Source organism: Ursus arctos, unplaced genomic scaffold (assembly GCF_023065955.2).
Source record: "Ursus arctos isolate Adak ecotype North America unplaced genomic scaffold, UrsArc2.0 scaffold_24, whole genome shotgun sequence".
Taxonomy (NCBI): Eukaryota; Metazoa; Chordata; class Mammalia; order Carnivora; family Ursidae; genus Ursus; species Ursus arctos.
The window spans coordinates 6,078,604-6,095,189 of record NW_026622919.1 but is presented as its reverse complement, the minus strand read 5'-3'; the positions used below and the strand labels follow the sequence as shown (position 1 = coordinate 6,095,189).

Genomic DNA, 16,586 nt, shown 5'->3' with positions numbered 1-16,586 from the left:
TGCTGGTAAACCCATACTTTGCTAGCTGAGGAAAAATGTTCATCCTACAAACTCCTTACTCATGGCCTGGCTCCCAACCTCCAAGAGGAAACAGGATCCGTCAGAGTGAACCTCCCAATATCGAGCTTCCAAACCAATGGGCCAGGTTAAAAAATAGAAGTAGGTCCCTCCTGTCTTAGGAACAATCCTGACTTAAGTGCAGTGGATTCCTCCCGCTACTCTAGGTAGGTTTTATTATTTCCTTCGCCCTTATGCTTTCTTCCACTCCTCCCTTAGCATAGAAAAAGACTCTCTCGACTCTGTTTCCTTCTTAAGTTACCACCATATCTCGCTCCATTCTTGGCCAAACATCTTGAAAAACTGTCCATGCCAGCTGCCTCCACTCCCTCACCTCCCACTCACTCCTCAATCCACTGCAATCTGGTGCTGTCCCTGGAGCTCCACTAGAACTGCTCTCTGCAAGGTCACCACAGACTTCTGTGCTGAATCCAGTGTGCTTCCCCGTTCCTCACTCCTCTGAACTCCCTCCCTGTGACTTTGGGCTGTTGACTCGGGCCTGTCCTTGACCCCTTTGCAATTCTTTTCCTCCTCAGTCCTTCCCTTAAATGTTCCTTGCATTTTGTTTTAGATCCTTTTCTCTTATCACTCTATTCCCTCTCCTGGGATGATTTCACCCACCTTCTATTACCACCTATTAGCTGATGATTCTCAAATATATATTTCTAAACTAGATCTTACTCTGACCGTCCATAAATCCAACTGACCTGTGAACATCTCCACCTGGATGTCCCAGGGGTACCACAAACTCAGCAAACCTCAACTAAAATTCCTCACTTCACCTTCCAGGAACTGCCCTTCTCCTTTGAGCTCTTGGTTCACTGAATGGCACACCATTACAACTGTTGCTCCTCCAAGCCAGAGAGCCAGGGGGCATCCTTGACTTCCTGCGCTTCTTCACCCTGGCCCCTCCCCATGCAATGGATCTCTGAGTCTTGTCTATTCCACCTTCTAAATACCTACCAAATCTAGCTACTTCTCTTCAGCCTCTGTCTGGTCTCTGGGCTAGTCTGTCTTTGCTGGGCTTCCAGCTGATCCTCCATGGGGAAGAGGAGGCTTAAGGCCCTAGACATCAGACAGGCCAAGGAAGGCAGATTCGTCAGGGCAGGCAGGGGAAGCCTGAATTCAAGTCAGCTTACCCTAAGGCTACTGCAATAGTCTGAGCTAACCCAAGCTACCCATTCTAGGTCTTTCATGTCATTTCCTCCTGGAAAGTCTCTGCTTCAGTCATATTCAATTACTTGGGGTTCCTGAGTGTGCTGGCTCTCTAACTCTGTTTGTCCATTGTAGGTATTCAAAGATTCACCAAATGAGTAAATAAATTGAAGCTATTACTATGTGTAAGGTCGTAAGCTAAGGCATTGGGCAAAGTCCCTGACTCAAATAACTTATAATCAGGCCGGGGGTGGGTAGGAAATACACAAGAAGTGAAAGGGGAAGAGAACCAACTGCCGGGCGTCAGGCATTGGTGGGGCTTTACTAATATTAGCTCATTTTCTCCTTACACAAACCCTTCCAAGTAGGTGTAGTATTTATTTGCTACTGAGGGTCAAAGGAGTTAAGTAACTTGCCCAATATCACACAGCTGGCAAGTGGTGTTGATTGAGCTTCTACTGTATGCCAGAGAATGAACAAGCTGGGTGCTATGCCAGGTACTATAGAGAAAGAAAAAGAGATGCTATCCTTGCTCTCCTGAACCTAGGTCTTCTGTTGCCATCGCATACCTTCCCAGCCTGATAAGACTGGAGAACCATCAAGAAGGAATATGTCATGTTAAACTTACCCTTATTAATATATGAGGGCCAATAATCAAAGGGTTGTTTAGTCGTTAGCTTTTGGGCGACAGGTGTGTCTTAAAATACCCTTCCTCTCCAAAGTTATGCTAAATTACAAAATCACCTTCAGGCAAAGGAGGAGCTCCTATAAAAAGTAGTTAAGCATATTCAAATGTGTGAACAATATATATTCCAATGGCAGGGGCCCTGGGTGGCTCAGTTGGTTAAGTGACTGCTTTTGGCTCAGGTCATGATCCCAGGGTCCGGAGATTGAGCCCCGCATCAGGCTTCCTGCTCAGCAGAGAGTCTGTTTCTCCCTCTCCTGCTCCCCCTGCTTGTGAGCGCTTGCTCTCTCCCTCTCTCTCAAATAAATAAATAAATAAAATCTTAAAAAAAAGAAAAAAAGAAAAAATGTATTCCAATGGCAGACTGGAATTCTGTGAGCTGAACCTAGGGAATCTTCTAAAGTTGTATACTGAGAGTCTCTTTCCGATTTCCAAGAGGGAAAAATGTGAAAAGATAGAAATTTCCCAACATAAAGTTTCTCCCTCCATCATTTTTATAGGGGTGTGAAAGGGGGTGGCTGTGCACTGGAAGAGCGTGCTTTATTTTTTTTTTTTAAGATTTTATTTATTTATTTGACAGAGAGAGACAGCAAGGGAGGGAACACAAGCAAGGGGAGTGTGAGAGGGAGAAGTGGGCTTCCCAAAGAGCAGGGAGCCTGGTGCGGGGCTCGATCCCAGGACCCTGGGATCATGACCTGAGCCGAAGGCAGACGCTTAACGACTGAGCCACCCAGGTGCCCAGAGAGGGTGCTTTAGAATAAGAGAGTAGAAGGGGTAGCAAATACAGAAAAGAACAACGGCATATGTTCATCAAGTGATTTTTTTTTTAAGATTTTTTTATTTATTTATTCGACAGAGATAGAGACAGCCAGCGAGAGAGGGAACACAAGCAGGGGGAGTGGGAGAGGAAGAAGCAGGCTCGTAGCGGAGGAGCCTGATGTGGGGCTCGATCCCACAATGCCGGGATCACGCCCTGAGCCGAAGGCAGACGCTTAACCGCTGTGCCACCCAGGCAACCTTCATCAAGTGATTCTTATCTGGGGATTCTGTGCTAAGCCCTTGACCCTCACAAAAGCTCTGTTATTGTCCCCATTTTACAGATGAAGAAACTGAGACATAGAAAGGCTGGGTAAGTTGGTCACCCAGCTTGAAGTGGCAGAGCCAGAATCCTATGGAACTCAAGCTTTCCAACTCAGAGCCCAACGTTCAGTTACTGTAGGACCGCATATAAATCCTTATGGAAGGAAGAGAAAAAACAGGCAGAAAAAAAATCCTAGAATAGTGCCAGGAGCACCAGTTAAGTTGTTTTGACTTAAATTTTTGTTTTGTTGTCTCTGGGCAGAATGAAATTTCCATGAAAGCAGAGACCTCTCTGTCTCATTTGCAGTTTTATCCCTAACACCTTGCATAGTTCCTGGATCCTGAAGGATGAGAGAAGTGGTAAGTGAGGAGGGAGCCATGTGGTGAGTGTTTTCACCATTAGGGGTTAAGTAGGAACTTAGGCAAGAAAGGCCTCATTCCTCTAGAAATCTTATTAAATATCAATAATTGGTGTAAGAAGGTAAGTAAGGGTAGGGTGAACCTGCCAGAAGGTTACTCCTCAGGGCCAACTGCCAAAGGGAAAAAAAAACCACACACAATATTCCTACAAGTAGTAGGAAAACAAGAATCACAGAGTCTTGTTTAGAGCTTTAAGTGTTTGCCAAAAACCCCAAGAAACACATAACTGAATTTATAACACCCGACAACTAAAGCATGTAGTTTGTAACATCAAATTTCCTTCACATTCTAACAAAGGTTAGTTGAGTACTTGAGCTATCCCTGTGAACACTAAGAACACTGAATACTGAATGCCTAAATACCGCAGGAAATCTGGAGGCAGAATGGTGATATTATAGAAAACTTCCAGCTTTCTATCTTTGCATCATGGCAGAGATGGGACTCAAGATAGTGCCAACAGTCAAAGCCAAGAACCTGCTATGTTGCACTTTAAATGTGTCAGCTGGGGTATAACTGTAGGGAAATATTGTCCCACATCACAATACCATACACCACTGTCTGGTAATATACATAGTGCACACACATAACTTAGAGGATGGCCCTGTAAGGGCCTTTTTGCCGGCAGGTATCATTGCTATTCACCTTTGTAGTCTCAGCAAGTAACAAAATCCTGAGACCCAGTGATCAATAAATATTTACTGGCATAGCAATAGTAACATAGTACTTGTCATGAGAATACCAAAAATGCCTACAGTGGGTTTCTCGAATGCGGCTTCTACACTGGAATGACAATTTCTTCTAATCTCATTAATGCTCCAGTCCTACTTCTCTGTCCATTACTGAACTCAAGCAGGGCCCAATGACTTGAGGCTGTTTGCTTCATAAAATGAACAGAAATCGAGCAAAGCTTATATTTCGCAGTCATGCCAAGATGGATAAAATCTGTACTCTTCAAGCTCCTGTTTGTGAGTGTTTACTCTAACCATGAGGTGGAGAAGAGAGCTGGAAGAATGGTTCTCAAAAGGTGGTCCCCCGGGCAACATCACCTATGCTTGTGAACCTGGTAAAAGTGCAAATACCCAGGCGCCAGCCTAGACCTACTGAATGAGAAGCTCCATGAGATGGAGCCCGTGAGTCAGTGGTTTAACAAGCACTCGAGATGATTCTGAAGCTCACTGAAATTTGAGAGCCACAGGGCCAGAACAGCTTTTACTCCTCCAATAGTGAATTTGTCACATTCATAATTTTATTTCTCAACTTGAAATCTTACATGGGGCTATAAAGCAAGTTTTCACAAATAAGGCCTTCTTTGTGTCTGTGTACACATGTATGTATCAATATATGTATATATGTATGTGTTTAAAACATTTATCAAGAAATTATTTTATTTATTTATTTATTTATTTTTAAGTAGGGTCCACACCCAGTGTGGAGCCCAATGTGGGGCTTGAACTCACAACCTTGAGATTAAGACGTGGGCTGAAATCAAGAGTCAGATGCCCAAATGACAGTCACCCAGGTACCCCAGGGAATTATTTTTATTTTTAAAGATTTTATTTATTTGTCGGGGGGGGGCTTGCATACACAAGCAGAGGGAGAGGCAGGCAGAGGGAGAAGCAGGCTCCCAAGGGAGCCTAATGTGGAACTTGAACCCAGAACCCTAGGATCATGACCTGAGCTGAAGGCAGACGCTTAACCCACTGAGCCACCCAGGCATCCTAAGGAGCAGAAGGGGAGGGAGAAGGAGAATCTGAAGCGGACTCTGCTCAGCGAGGAGCCCTATTCTGGGCCTGACCTCAGAATCCTGAGACATGACCTGAGCTGAAATCAAGAGTCTGACTCTTAACCAACTTGCCACGCAGGTGCTCCTTGTCTCTCAATTTTAATTTGGTCTTTATAGACGTGTGAGCATCTTTATATAATTTTAGAAATATTAATTGTAGAAATATTAATTGTAATTAATTGTAGAAAAAATTTTGGTTTACTTTTGAATTTAAAATTATCTGGTAAACATGATAAAAGATGACTTTTTAAAAAAAAATTTAAAAATCCAGTTAATTACCATATAGTATTATATTAGTTTCATGTGTACAATATAGTAATTCAAAAGTTCCATATAAAAGATGACTTTTTAAAAAAGAAGATTTTATTTATTTATTTGTCAGAGAGAGAGAGCGCACAAGCAGGGGGAGCAGCAGGCAGTTGGGGAACAGGCTCCCCCCTGAGCAGGGAGCCCAATGCGGGACTCCATCCTAGAACCCTGGGATCATGACCCTAGCCGAAGGCAGACGCTTAACTGACTGAGGCACCCAGGTGTCCCAAAAGATGCCTTTTTTTATAAGGTAATAATACTCACTCCTGCTAGTCTTTTTCTTTCTTTCTTTAAGATTGTTTTTAAGTAATCTCTACAACCAGCGTGGGTCTAAAACTCATGACCCTGAGACCAAGAGTCACATGCTCTACCAAGTTAGCCAGCCAGGCACCCTCCTCTCCTAGTCTTTTTTCTACATAAATATTGATAGATACCTCTTTTTTTTTTTTTTACCAAATTTTACTTTTATCTTCATAAATTTTTGCTGCAATTACCTTTTAATGATTGTGTAAGGCTTTTCTGTGAGACATTTAGATTACTTCCTTTTTTTGTCATTATTCAAAATGTCCTTCTTGATTATTTCCTGGAAGTACAATTATGGGGACAAAAAGGTGAACATTTTAAAACATCCTGAGAGACTTTTCCATGTTCTTCATAGTTTTTTGAAATAGCTGAGCAATCTCATTGCTGTTATGTTTATTCACTTGTTCCTCTGTTCCTCTAAGGTTGAACATCGATACCAGCAATTTTTAAGAGAGGTGATTTTGTCTCCTAGGGAACGTTGGGAATATCTAGAGACATTTTCAGTTGTTACAATTGTTGAGGGGTATTATTGGCATCTAGTGGGTAGAAGCCAGGGATTCTGAGGAACACCCTGCAATGCACGGGACAGCTCTTACAACATAGAATTTTCTGGTCCAAAATATCAATAGTGCGGAGATCAAGAAATTTTTGTTGTTGTGTTATATATAGCACACATCAAAATTCGTATACCATTTTTTTTGAAATTATTTGAAATACATTTTCTTTTTTTAAAAGATTTTATTTACTTATTTATTTGAGAGAGTGCAGAGCGAGAGTGAGAGAGCACAAGCAGGGGGAGTGGCAGAAGCAGGCTCCCCGCGGAGCAGGGAGCCCAATGTGGGGCTCAATCCCAGGACCCTGGGATCATGACCTGAGCCAAAGGCAGACACTTAACCAACTGAGCCACTCAGGTGCCCCTGAAATAAATTTTCAAGAGAGGACTTACAGGGTCAAAGCACATAAATATTTGTATGCCTTTCTCTCTCTCTCTCTTTTTTTTTTTAGGGAGAAAGAGAGTGCTCGAGTGGGGGGAAGGGCGGAAGGAGAATGTTAAGCAGGCTTCACACTCCAGGAGATCTCGACCTGAGCCGAAATCAAGAGCTGGGTGTTCAACCAACTGAGCCACCCAGGCACCCCTGTACGTTTCTTGATAATAGATTTTTTTTTTCAAGATTCTATTTATTTATTTGACAGAGAGAGAGAGAATACTAGCAGGGGGAGCGGCAGGAAGAGAGAGAAGCAGACTCCTGCTGATCAGGGGTCCATCCTAGGTCCCTGGGATCGTGACCCGAGCCGAAGACAGGCTCTTAACCAACTGAGCCACCCAGGCACCCCTCTTGATTATAGATTTCTACCTTGTTTCCAAAATAGTTATGTCACTTGATATGATTATGTATTTATTTCTCTGCAGGCTAGGGAGATTTGATTTTCCTAGGATGCGTTAAATGCATCCACCTCACAGTTTTATATAGGCCGTATCTAGAGATTTGGGCTAGAGCACAATTCTTCTGGCTTGATCTGAGAATGATTCTTAGTTTGACTTTGGAGTGACTGAAAGTATTTCTGGTTTGACTTTTGGGCAATACATATGTTTTGTTTTAGGAGATTTTTATTTGATTCCAGAAATATTTTATTCTTTCTGTCTTCCTTGGATTCTGATATACCTCAGGTTGAAATTTTTCTTGCATAATTGAAGACTCTTCAGTACAGATACAGGAGGAATTCAGAAGTTAAACCAACCAATATAAGGAGAGGAGGAGCTTATGGAGGCAAAGAAGACAAAAAGATTTGTATACTGATTGTTTTTCCAAAAGTATTCATTTATGATTATATGTAAGGAAAAGAGGATATTAAAAAAAAAAAGAGGCTATATAAACTATGTAATTGAAACCTCATTCTTGGAAGAGTGTTGAAAGAGAAGGAGAGAAGGAAAAAAAAAAGGTCCATAGATAGAATATTAACTCTATTAGCTATAGTTTTCTTTTTTAAAAAAAAGTGAATGTATTCGAACGATTATGTAAAGTTGCTGGTGTGTGGTGCTCTTAGACCAAAATATGTTTCTTTCTTTCTTTTTTTTTTTTTTAAAGATCTTACTTATGGGGCACCTGGGTGGCTCAGTTGGTAAGCATCTGCCTTTGGCTCATGTCATGATCTCAGGGTCCTGGGATCTAGCCCCACATTGGACTTCCTGCTCAGCGGGGAGTCTGCTTCTCCCTCTCCCTCTGCCCCTCCCCCCTGCTCAGGTATGAATGTGCACGCTGGCGCTCAAGTTGGGGGGGCGGCAGGCAGAGGGAGAGGGAGAAGCAGACTCCCTGCTGAGCAGGGAGCCCAATGTGTGGCTCAATCCCAGGACCCTGGGATCATGACATGAGCCGAAGGCAGTCGCTTAACCAACTGAGCCACCCAGGTGCTCCCAAAATATGTTTCTAATACTTTTTCCCAGTATTATCTAGCCCTGGGTCAGACAATTTCAATGCTTCTATTATTTTCAAATGAAGGTCTTTTTTTTTTTTTTCAAGATATTTTTGTCTTTAGGGGCGCCTGGGTAGCGCAGTTGTTAAGCGTCTGCCTTCAGCTCAGGGCATGATCCCGGCATTCTGGGATCGAGTCCCACATCGGGCTTCTCCGCTGGGAGCCTGCTTCTTCCTCTCCCACTTCCCTCCTATGTTCCCTCTCTCGCTGGCTGTCTCTCTGTCACATAAATAAATAAAATCTTAAAAAAAAAAAAAAAGATTTTTTTGTCTTTAAGTAATCACCCTACCCAACGTGGGGCTTGAACTCACAACCCCAAGATCAGGAGCCACATGCTCTAGTGACTGAGACAGCCAGGCACCCCTTCAAGTAACAGTCTTAAAATATTAAGAAACTGTAGTACTAAAACTTTCCAAGGTCTTTTGTCATTCAAATAGTTTTCACAGATCTCCCTTTGAGAAAGGTGGTATTTCTTTTTGGTCTTTCATCCTATTATTTTTTTAAAAGATTTTATTTATTTGAGAGAGACAGAGAGAGAACAAGAGCAGTGGAACAGGGGAAGGACAGAGGAAGAGGGAGAAGCAGACTCCCACCCGGGCAGGGAGCTCAATGTGGGGCTAGATCCCAGGACCCTGAGAGCATGACCTTAGCCAAAGCAGACTAAACGACTGAGCCACCCAGGTGCCCCTTTATTATTATTTTTAATTAATTTGATTTATTTATCTTTTTGAGAGAGTGAGAGTGTGGGGAGGCAGAGGGAGAGAATTTTTTTTTTTTTAAGATTTTATTTATTTGAGAGAGAGGGGGGGCAGGAGGGGGAGAAGCAGGCTCCCCGCTGAGCAGGGAGCCTGATGTGGGGCTCAATGCGGGGCTGGATCCTAGAACCCTGGGATCATGACCTGAGCTGAAGGCAGATGCTAACCACCTGAGCCACCCAGGCGCCAGAAGAGAGAGAATCTTAAGCAGGCTCCATGCTAAGTGCAGAGCCCCACGTGGGGCTTGATCTCACACAACCAAGATCATGACCTGAGCAAAAATCAAGAGTCGGACACTTAACGCACTGCAACCCACATGCCCCAAGATTTATTTTTAAGTAATCTCTATACCCAATGTGATCAAGAGTCGCATGCTTAAAAAAAAAAAAAAAAGAAGTTGCATGGTTTACTCACTGAGCCAGCCAGGGGCCCCCTGAATGTTCATTTTACTTTCAGAAAATATTAGGCCTCTTTTTACTCCCTGGAAAATGGACATGAATGCTTTCCTCATACTTCATAGCCACACCACTGGTGTTAGAAACACTTAGATTAGTGAAACTGTGTAACATTTGGAAAATGCGTCAATACATAGATGGCAGAACACTGTGGAATTTAGTGCAAAACTGCATTAAAGTTCATCCTATTGATGGTTGTCTTCAGAGACAAGGATTTAGATGAAATTGTGATAGCCACGAGGATTTTTCTTCCTTTGCGTAACCATCTGTACCTCAAAAGAACGAACTATTGGGGTGACAGGATTTTCCTAACCACTCCAAGTCATCTTTTTCTACCAATTCAAATAGGCCGTTCAGAAGAACCTCAAAGAAGGGAGCGTTTTGAAATTATGTCCTGTTTTCAGATCAAATTTCTTTTCTAAATAAAAGCAGCTGCTTCATTTTTCAGGCAGCATTTCCTAAGACTTATCTTTAAATTTCGAATTATCTTAGATTCGTTCAAAAAGTCGCTTGTTAATTTAGAAACAGTCCTATTTTCTTCTCTGTATGTGTATTTGCAAATACGGCATTTATAAAATAAATTACTCCTTTAAGTTATTGGAGCACTTCTGAGTTTTCCATAACAAGGTCTGGGATTCCCTGATTTGAGTCCCCTTTTCTGCTGTGCTTTCGTGAGATAACAAACTAGTATTTGTATTTAATTCAGCAAGCCCAGCTGTCTCGATTTCACAGTTGTTTCAGCCGCTTTAATTTTGTCTGCGCGTCTTTCGAGCGTTTTGGGGTGGGAGCGGCGATGATCGCCTTCGTACACAAACCCAGTGGACCAACAAGGATTGGGAAAGGACTGGATACCATTCAGAGAAGCAGCTGAGACGACGTTAACTTGCAGACCAAACGGAGCGAGAACAGCCAGAGTCGGGAGACGCCACGGTCTCCCTCACTCCGGGGCCGGGGCCTGCAGTCGCCCCAGAACTGCAGCCCCAGCCCACGGCCGCCCCAACCGGCGCACGCGCAGCCGCAAGGCCGCGGCTCCCGCTGTCTCCGGGGGCCTTTTCCCTGGCTGGCGCGGGGCTGTCCGCGGCGGCGCCTGACCTGGCTGAAGGGTTACTGTGAGGACAGGCTGTCCTGGCTCTGTTTTCCTTGTCGTGTTGTCGCCGGCCAGGAAGGAGGGACACGTGTAGAATGTCGCGGAGGGAGGATCGTGGCCGAGAGACGAGGCCCCTGCTGCGTTGGGGGTTTGGGCCTGCAGGCAGCGCAGGAGGCACTCGGGAGGGGGGTCCTCTCTCGCAGCCGGCAGTGAGCGGGAGGCCTGAGCCGGGAGCTTTGGCGGCGGTGCAAGTTCCAGGGGGCTGAGGCGAGGCGCTATGGAGGAACTCGACGGCGAGCCGACCGTCACTGTAAGGGCGCCCGCGACGGTCTTGCCTTCGCGGTCCGAGGATTGTGTCTGCTTGGTCATTGTATGCTTGTCTAGCTCCCGCGAGGCTCGTGGCCCCCTCCCTCAGCTCACTTGCCACAGTTCGGAGGTCCCATTAGTTAGGTGCTCGTGTTTGGGTCGCAGTGGTCGCTAGGTTTCTGCTCTTGTTTGTATACTCAGAAATGCCTGGCTCGGAGGCCTCACTCCATGTCTCACCCTCTCTTGTCTTCCCGACTTTCCCATCCCACTTCCCTCGCTTTTCCTGTTGGGCTAGTGCTCTAGTGAGCGGGCTCCGACCCAGCAGAGGTCGAAGGGGCTTTTTTCTTCTGCAGAGCTAAGCTTCGTATCGCAACCCCGTGAGCTTGGCTTCTGCTTCTTGTGCCGTGCTGGCCCAAGATTTACTAAAAATTTGTTCTCGGAGACTTCTTGTTCTTATTGCTCTGTTTGCTTTCAATTCTGTCTGGACTGTCAAGAGGGTGTCAAATGTGAATGATTTATGATGTTCGTAAAGAGATTCGTGGCCCTTATATACGAGATACGTACCGATCCTCCTGCCTGGAAGACTCTGTTTTTCTCTCAGATGTATTTCATTTTTCAAATGCAAGAACCAGCACCGTCTTTCTCAGGAAAGCCTTCCCTTAACCTCCCTGACTAGGGCAAATATTTCTGTCCATTATTGGCTTGTTCTGCACCTCTTACCTCTTGGTAAGTTGTAAGCTTCACTAAATTGCAGGTTGCTTGATGTTGTATTTATTGCTTTTGAGAAAGTTGAGATGCCTGCAGTTTTCAGCTAAAGCTATCAGATGGAAAAGCAGTGTCTGAAAAAACCAAAGATTAAAGATGGGGGTCAAAGCTAACTGGACAAAATGAGACGTGAGATCATAAATAGCAGTTAATGTGGGTTGTTACTCTATAAAGCTTACTACTGTAGAGTGTTAAATTTTAAGACCTATATAAATTACTTTAAATATTATATATCAAGGACTGTGTCAGTGGGAAGAAAAATTAGACTATCAGAATTACTGGAACTTTTGCAAACTACACATCTTCTTGCCTTTCCCTCCTCCACTTATGTCAGAATCTTTCGATGGGGGCACCTTTCCAGTAACCTGCACAACCTTGGGGAGTCACTATTTTGATATTGAGCCATGGTAATTAGCCTTGCTTTTACAAATTGAATGAGGATGATCTAAGCATGTTTTTAACACCAGTGATGGTGATGAACTTGCGATAGCTCAGCTCAACGCTGGTGTTGGGGAGACGAGGTAGGAAACTGATTAACCTTGTTGACACAGCCTTACAGAGAGACGTTTTCTTGATAGAACTCCATAGTCTAGAGTCTGAACCTCAACTATGCAAGTTCAAACTCAGTCATGTCTGTATTTGAGAGGTAATCTGTTCTTTGAGTTTACTCTAAGCACAGTCTCAAGAGACTGATGAATAATCCTGGATATCATCGAGTCACCTTTTATGGCAGCTGTGTCTGCTCTTCACACAATTGCTTCTTATTAAGGCACATGAAGGCCAGTTAGTAATCAGATTTAAGGATGTTTACGTATAGATTCAAAGTAGAGGATAGAATAATCGAGTCATTTTTCTAGACCAGTGGTCTTACTCTTTTGATTCAAAGATGATTAAGTAATGTAAGTTAAAGAGGTTTTGTTTTAAGATTTTATTTATTTGAGAGAGAGAGAATGAGCACAGTAGGGGGAGCGGCAGAGGGAGAAGCAAACTACCTACTGAGCAGGGAGCCCGACGTGGGGCCGGATCGCAGGACTTTGGGATCCTGACCTGAGCCAAAGGCAAACGCTTAATCGACTGAGCCACTCAGGCGCCCTTAAGTAACAGTTTTTGTTGCCTGCTCTGTTTTGTTTCTTCTAAGATAAATCCCTAGGAGTAGATTTGCTTGGTTATGGGACAGATTCATATTTAGCTAAAATAAACTGTCATTTCTCCAAATACCATTTTCACACCAGCGAAGTGTAAGAGTTCATTTGTTCCACATCCTCATCAACTGTTCGTAAGGTAAATCTTTTTAAGTTTTAGCCATTGCCATTCTGGTGGGTATGTAGTGGTAGTTCATTATCACTTTGACTTGTATTTCCCTAATGATGAAAGATACTGAGCATCTTTTTATATGCTTTGGTGATGTGGCTGTTAAAATCTTTTGCCCATTTTGTTATTGGGTTATTTTATTAATGAATTGTAAGAGTTCTTTATATATTCCAGATATCAAATATGTGTTTTGCAGAAATTTTCCCAGTCTGTGGCTTACCTTTACATCTTCTTAATAGTATCTTTTGAAGAACAAAAGTTTGATGAAGTCCCTATTTATAAATTGTTCTGTAGTTCGTGCTTTTTGTGTCCTTTCTTTGCTTACATTAAGATCAAAAAGATTTTCTAGTATGCTTTTGAAATTTTACAGATTTTGCTCTACATTTATGTCTAATTTATATTGTCTGTGGTGTGAGGTTTATTTTCTGCATATGGATACCCATTTGCTTCAGTACCACGGTGTGTAACACTTCCCTTGCCTGGCCTATTTATCCATTAAGAGTCTGCTAAAACATCCTCTTTTGTGTTTATCTCTGCCTTAGCATTTCTCCACTTTTCTTACTGCCTGGTTTTTTTTATTGGACTTCCTCAGTAGACTGCTAGCTTTTGGAGAGCAGAAACTGTATTACACTTCATTGTATTTCTAGAACACAGTATAGAAAAAGGCTTACTAGACATTGCTTAGTTGTCGAATGACTGCATTAGCCCTTCCTAAGAACTGACTGCACTTGTCTTGAGACCACATTATTGCCAGCCAAATTTATTCTCTGCCAAAAATATTTATGGAGTGCCAACTTTGTGCCAGGGTCTCTTCTAGGCAGTGAATGAGAATCCCGGAATCCCCTGCCCTTGTGAGCTTTTATCTATTTACAGGGCAAGGTAATACCCATGTAGAAAAGTCATTTCAGGCACTGAGAAATGCTTTTGCAGTCTTATGAGAGTTGATGGTGGCTTGGGTTAGACTGGTAGACATGGTAAGTGGTTGGATTCAGGCTTATTTAACAGTAGAATAGGATTTACTGATTGGACAAAGGTGGTAAGGGAAAGGGAAGAATCAAAGATTACTCCTAACAGTTGAGGAAGGCTTTGTTCCAGTAGGGGAATGGAATGAGACTTGGAGATGAGCATCAAGAGTCCTTTTTTGGTTCTGATGTTATGGATATAGCTCTAGAGGTTAGGTAACCTATAAAGGTGTGGATTAGGTAGTTGGATATATGAGGCTGAGGCTCAAAGGGGTTGATTTCAGTTGGAGAGAAAAATTGAGAGTCCTCATCGAAGAGATGGCACAGAAGCCATGCTATTGGAGGGCTCCTTTTAGTAAGTAACAAACAGTTCAATTTCTTTCTTCTTCTTTTTTTTTTTTAAGATACAATTTATTTATTCATGAGAGAGAGGGGGAGAGGGAGAAGCAGGTTCCCTGCAGAACAGGGAGCCCGGTGTGGGACTCGATCCCAGGACCCAGGGATCACAGCCTCAGCTAAAGGCAGACATTTAACCAACTGAGCCAGCCAGGTGCCCCCAAACAGTTCAGTTTCTTTTCTATTTTTTTTTAATTCCCTTTTTCTGAACTATGGATTGTTAAGTTACAATATAGTAATTGATTAGGGATAGCTTTCCTTCTTATCAACACTTGTGAAGTGGCAGAAACTATAAAGAGGGTGGAGGTGCCCAGGAAAGCTCACTTGCTTATTCAGGGTTTAACAGACTGGGCTCATCTCAGCCACACTCAGCTGTCTACACAGATTAGTACTTAACTTTCATGACCACTTGTTTCTAGGGTTCTACTTGCAAATCATTTGAAAGCAAAGCCTTTAGTAAAAATAACAGTGTCTGTGCCTTTTTTTTTTTTTTTTTTTTTTACTAGTTGATTCCGGGAGTGAATTCAAAGAAAAAGCAAATGTGTTTTGATTGGGGCCCAGGGGAGATGCTGGTGTGTGAAACCTCCTTCAACAAAAAAGGTAGGTTTTTGGTTTTTTTTCTTCTAGGTTATCCATCTTGTCACATTTGGTTGTCTTTTTCCTTTATTCTGTCAGATTTAACTGAGACAAGAAACAGTTGAACTTACTTTGTACCATTTTCATTTTTGAACTTTTAGCTGTTTAAGATTTTCATTAATTTATGGGATCTGGAAGATGTTGAGTCCAGGAAAAAAATTAATAATCTTTGTGGGGTTCCTTTATATTTAAAATTTCAAGTTTTTCCCCCTTCTTGTCCAGAATGACTAAATTCCCTTGACAGCAGCCCCCCTTACTGTGAAACTGTAGCTCTCATTGTCCTTTTGTAGTATTGTGAACTTGATGAATTCTGTTAGCTGTTGATATAAAGCACAAAAGATCTGGAGAGTGCAGTGGCTCTTCCTTTTTCTCTAAGCCCCTTCAGGTTTTGGACATGGATCTTTCCTTTCTGTTACAGACTCCTCTAGTAGCAAGGTAAAACTAAATTTTGACATTTGATTTTGCTTTCTCCATCTCAAGAGAAATCTTGGGAAGTGTTGAAGATACTTTCTTGCAAATCTTTGACGGGTTCTTTATCCAAATGTGGAGGTTTTCCTCTTTTATAAAGAGGGGATTGATCTAATAGAAGTCTTATAATTTTGGCAAATCATGTGGTGCAGTTCATGCAATTTTGAAGTGATGTAGGTAAAAATTTTTTTTCAATGTAGTTTTTCTTAATTTTATTGTTAACAGTTGTCCCTGATGTTGCCAAATGTTTATGGGATATTTTAGTATTAAAGATCTCAGGCTTGGCAGAGCCCTAGAAGCTGCCAAAGGGACAGTTGCTTAGAAGAGAACCTTCTTTGAATATGTCTGGCCTCTTTTCATACTTAATGGGAAAGCTTATCAGCATTTTTAGTTTGTCCTTGATTGCTGGAAACATGAGGTTTTCTGTTTATGTCTATTGAAATCTCATTAGAGACAAGCTGTTGAACATCATCACAGCTTGTTCAAGAAGCTGTTACATAAGAAATTTCCACAAGTTGGTGGTTTATAATTTATCATTATAGAGCCTTTTTCTCATTGTTGCAAAATAGTTTAGTCAACTCTTGATTCTTTGTTTTAGGGGTAATGAAAGTACAAAATAATATAGAAATAATATTTATTTGAATTTGAGATGATATAAAATTTCGGCTATGTGTTTTTTCTTTTTTTTTAAGATTATTTATTTATTTATTAGAGACAGCGAGAGTGCATGTGCACGAGCAGGGGCAGGGGCCGAGGGAGAGGGAAACGCAGACTCCACTGAGCAGGGAGCCCAACACAGGGCTCTATCCCAGGACTCTGGGATCATGACCTGAGCTGAAGGCAGACGCTTAACTGACTGAGCCACCCAGGAGCCCCTCGGCTGCAGGTTTATCTTATTTATTGAGTTATACATAGGCTAATATTAAGTGACTTTAATTTTTTTCAGCATATTTCAATCAACGGAATCAAAACACAGTTCCAAAATAAGATCGAGTCCCATGTTGGGCCTAGAGCTTACTTTTTTTTTTAATAGATTTTGTTTTTAAGTAATATCTGTACCCAATGTGGGGCTCAAGCTCACAACCCTGTGGTAAAGAGTTGCACGCTCTACCCATTGATCCAGCCAGGCACCCCAGACCTAGAGATTACTTTAAAAAAATAAGAGAAAAAGTAGTTTTAAA

General features: G+C 42.5%; 1 protein-coding gene and 1 long non-coding RNA gene across 2 annotated transcripts in view; both read left to right on the top strand.

Moving 5' to 3' along the window:
* The first annotated feature begins 4,820 nt into the window (after nt 1-4,820).
* Nucleotides 4,821-7,815, top strand: LOC130544745 (uncharacterized). Its single transcript, XR_008961290.1, has 3 exons — nt 4,821-4,916; nt 6,798-6,930; nt 7,462-7,815. It is a non-coding gene; the product is annotated as an uncharacterized LOC130544745 (long non-coding RNA).
* Nucleotides 7,816-10,618: 2,803 nt separating this feature from the next.
* The window catches only part of NUP85 (nucleoporin 85), a 31,166-nt gene continuing 25,198 nt past the window's right edge, over nt 10,619-16,586 (top strand). The window contains exons 1-2 of the mRNA XM_026484167.4: nt 10,619-10,871; nt 14,808-14,901. Coding sequence (XP_026339952.1) covers nt 10,839-10,871; nt 14,808-14,901 — 127 coding nt within the window. The 5' untranslated portion in view covers nt 10,619-10,838. The remainder of the gene's footprint in view (nt 10,872-14,807; nt 14,902-16,586) is intronic.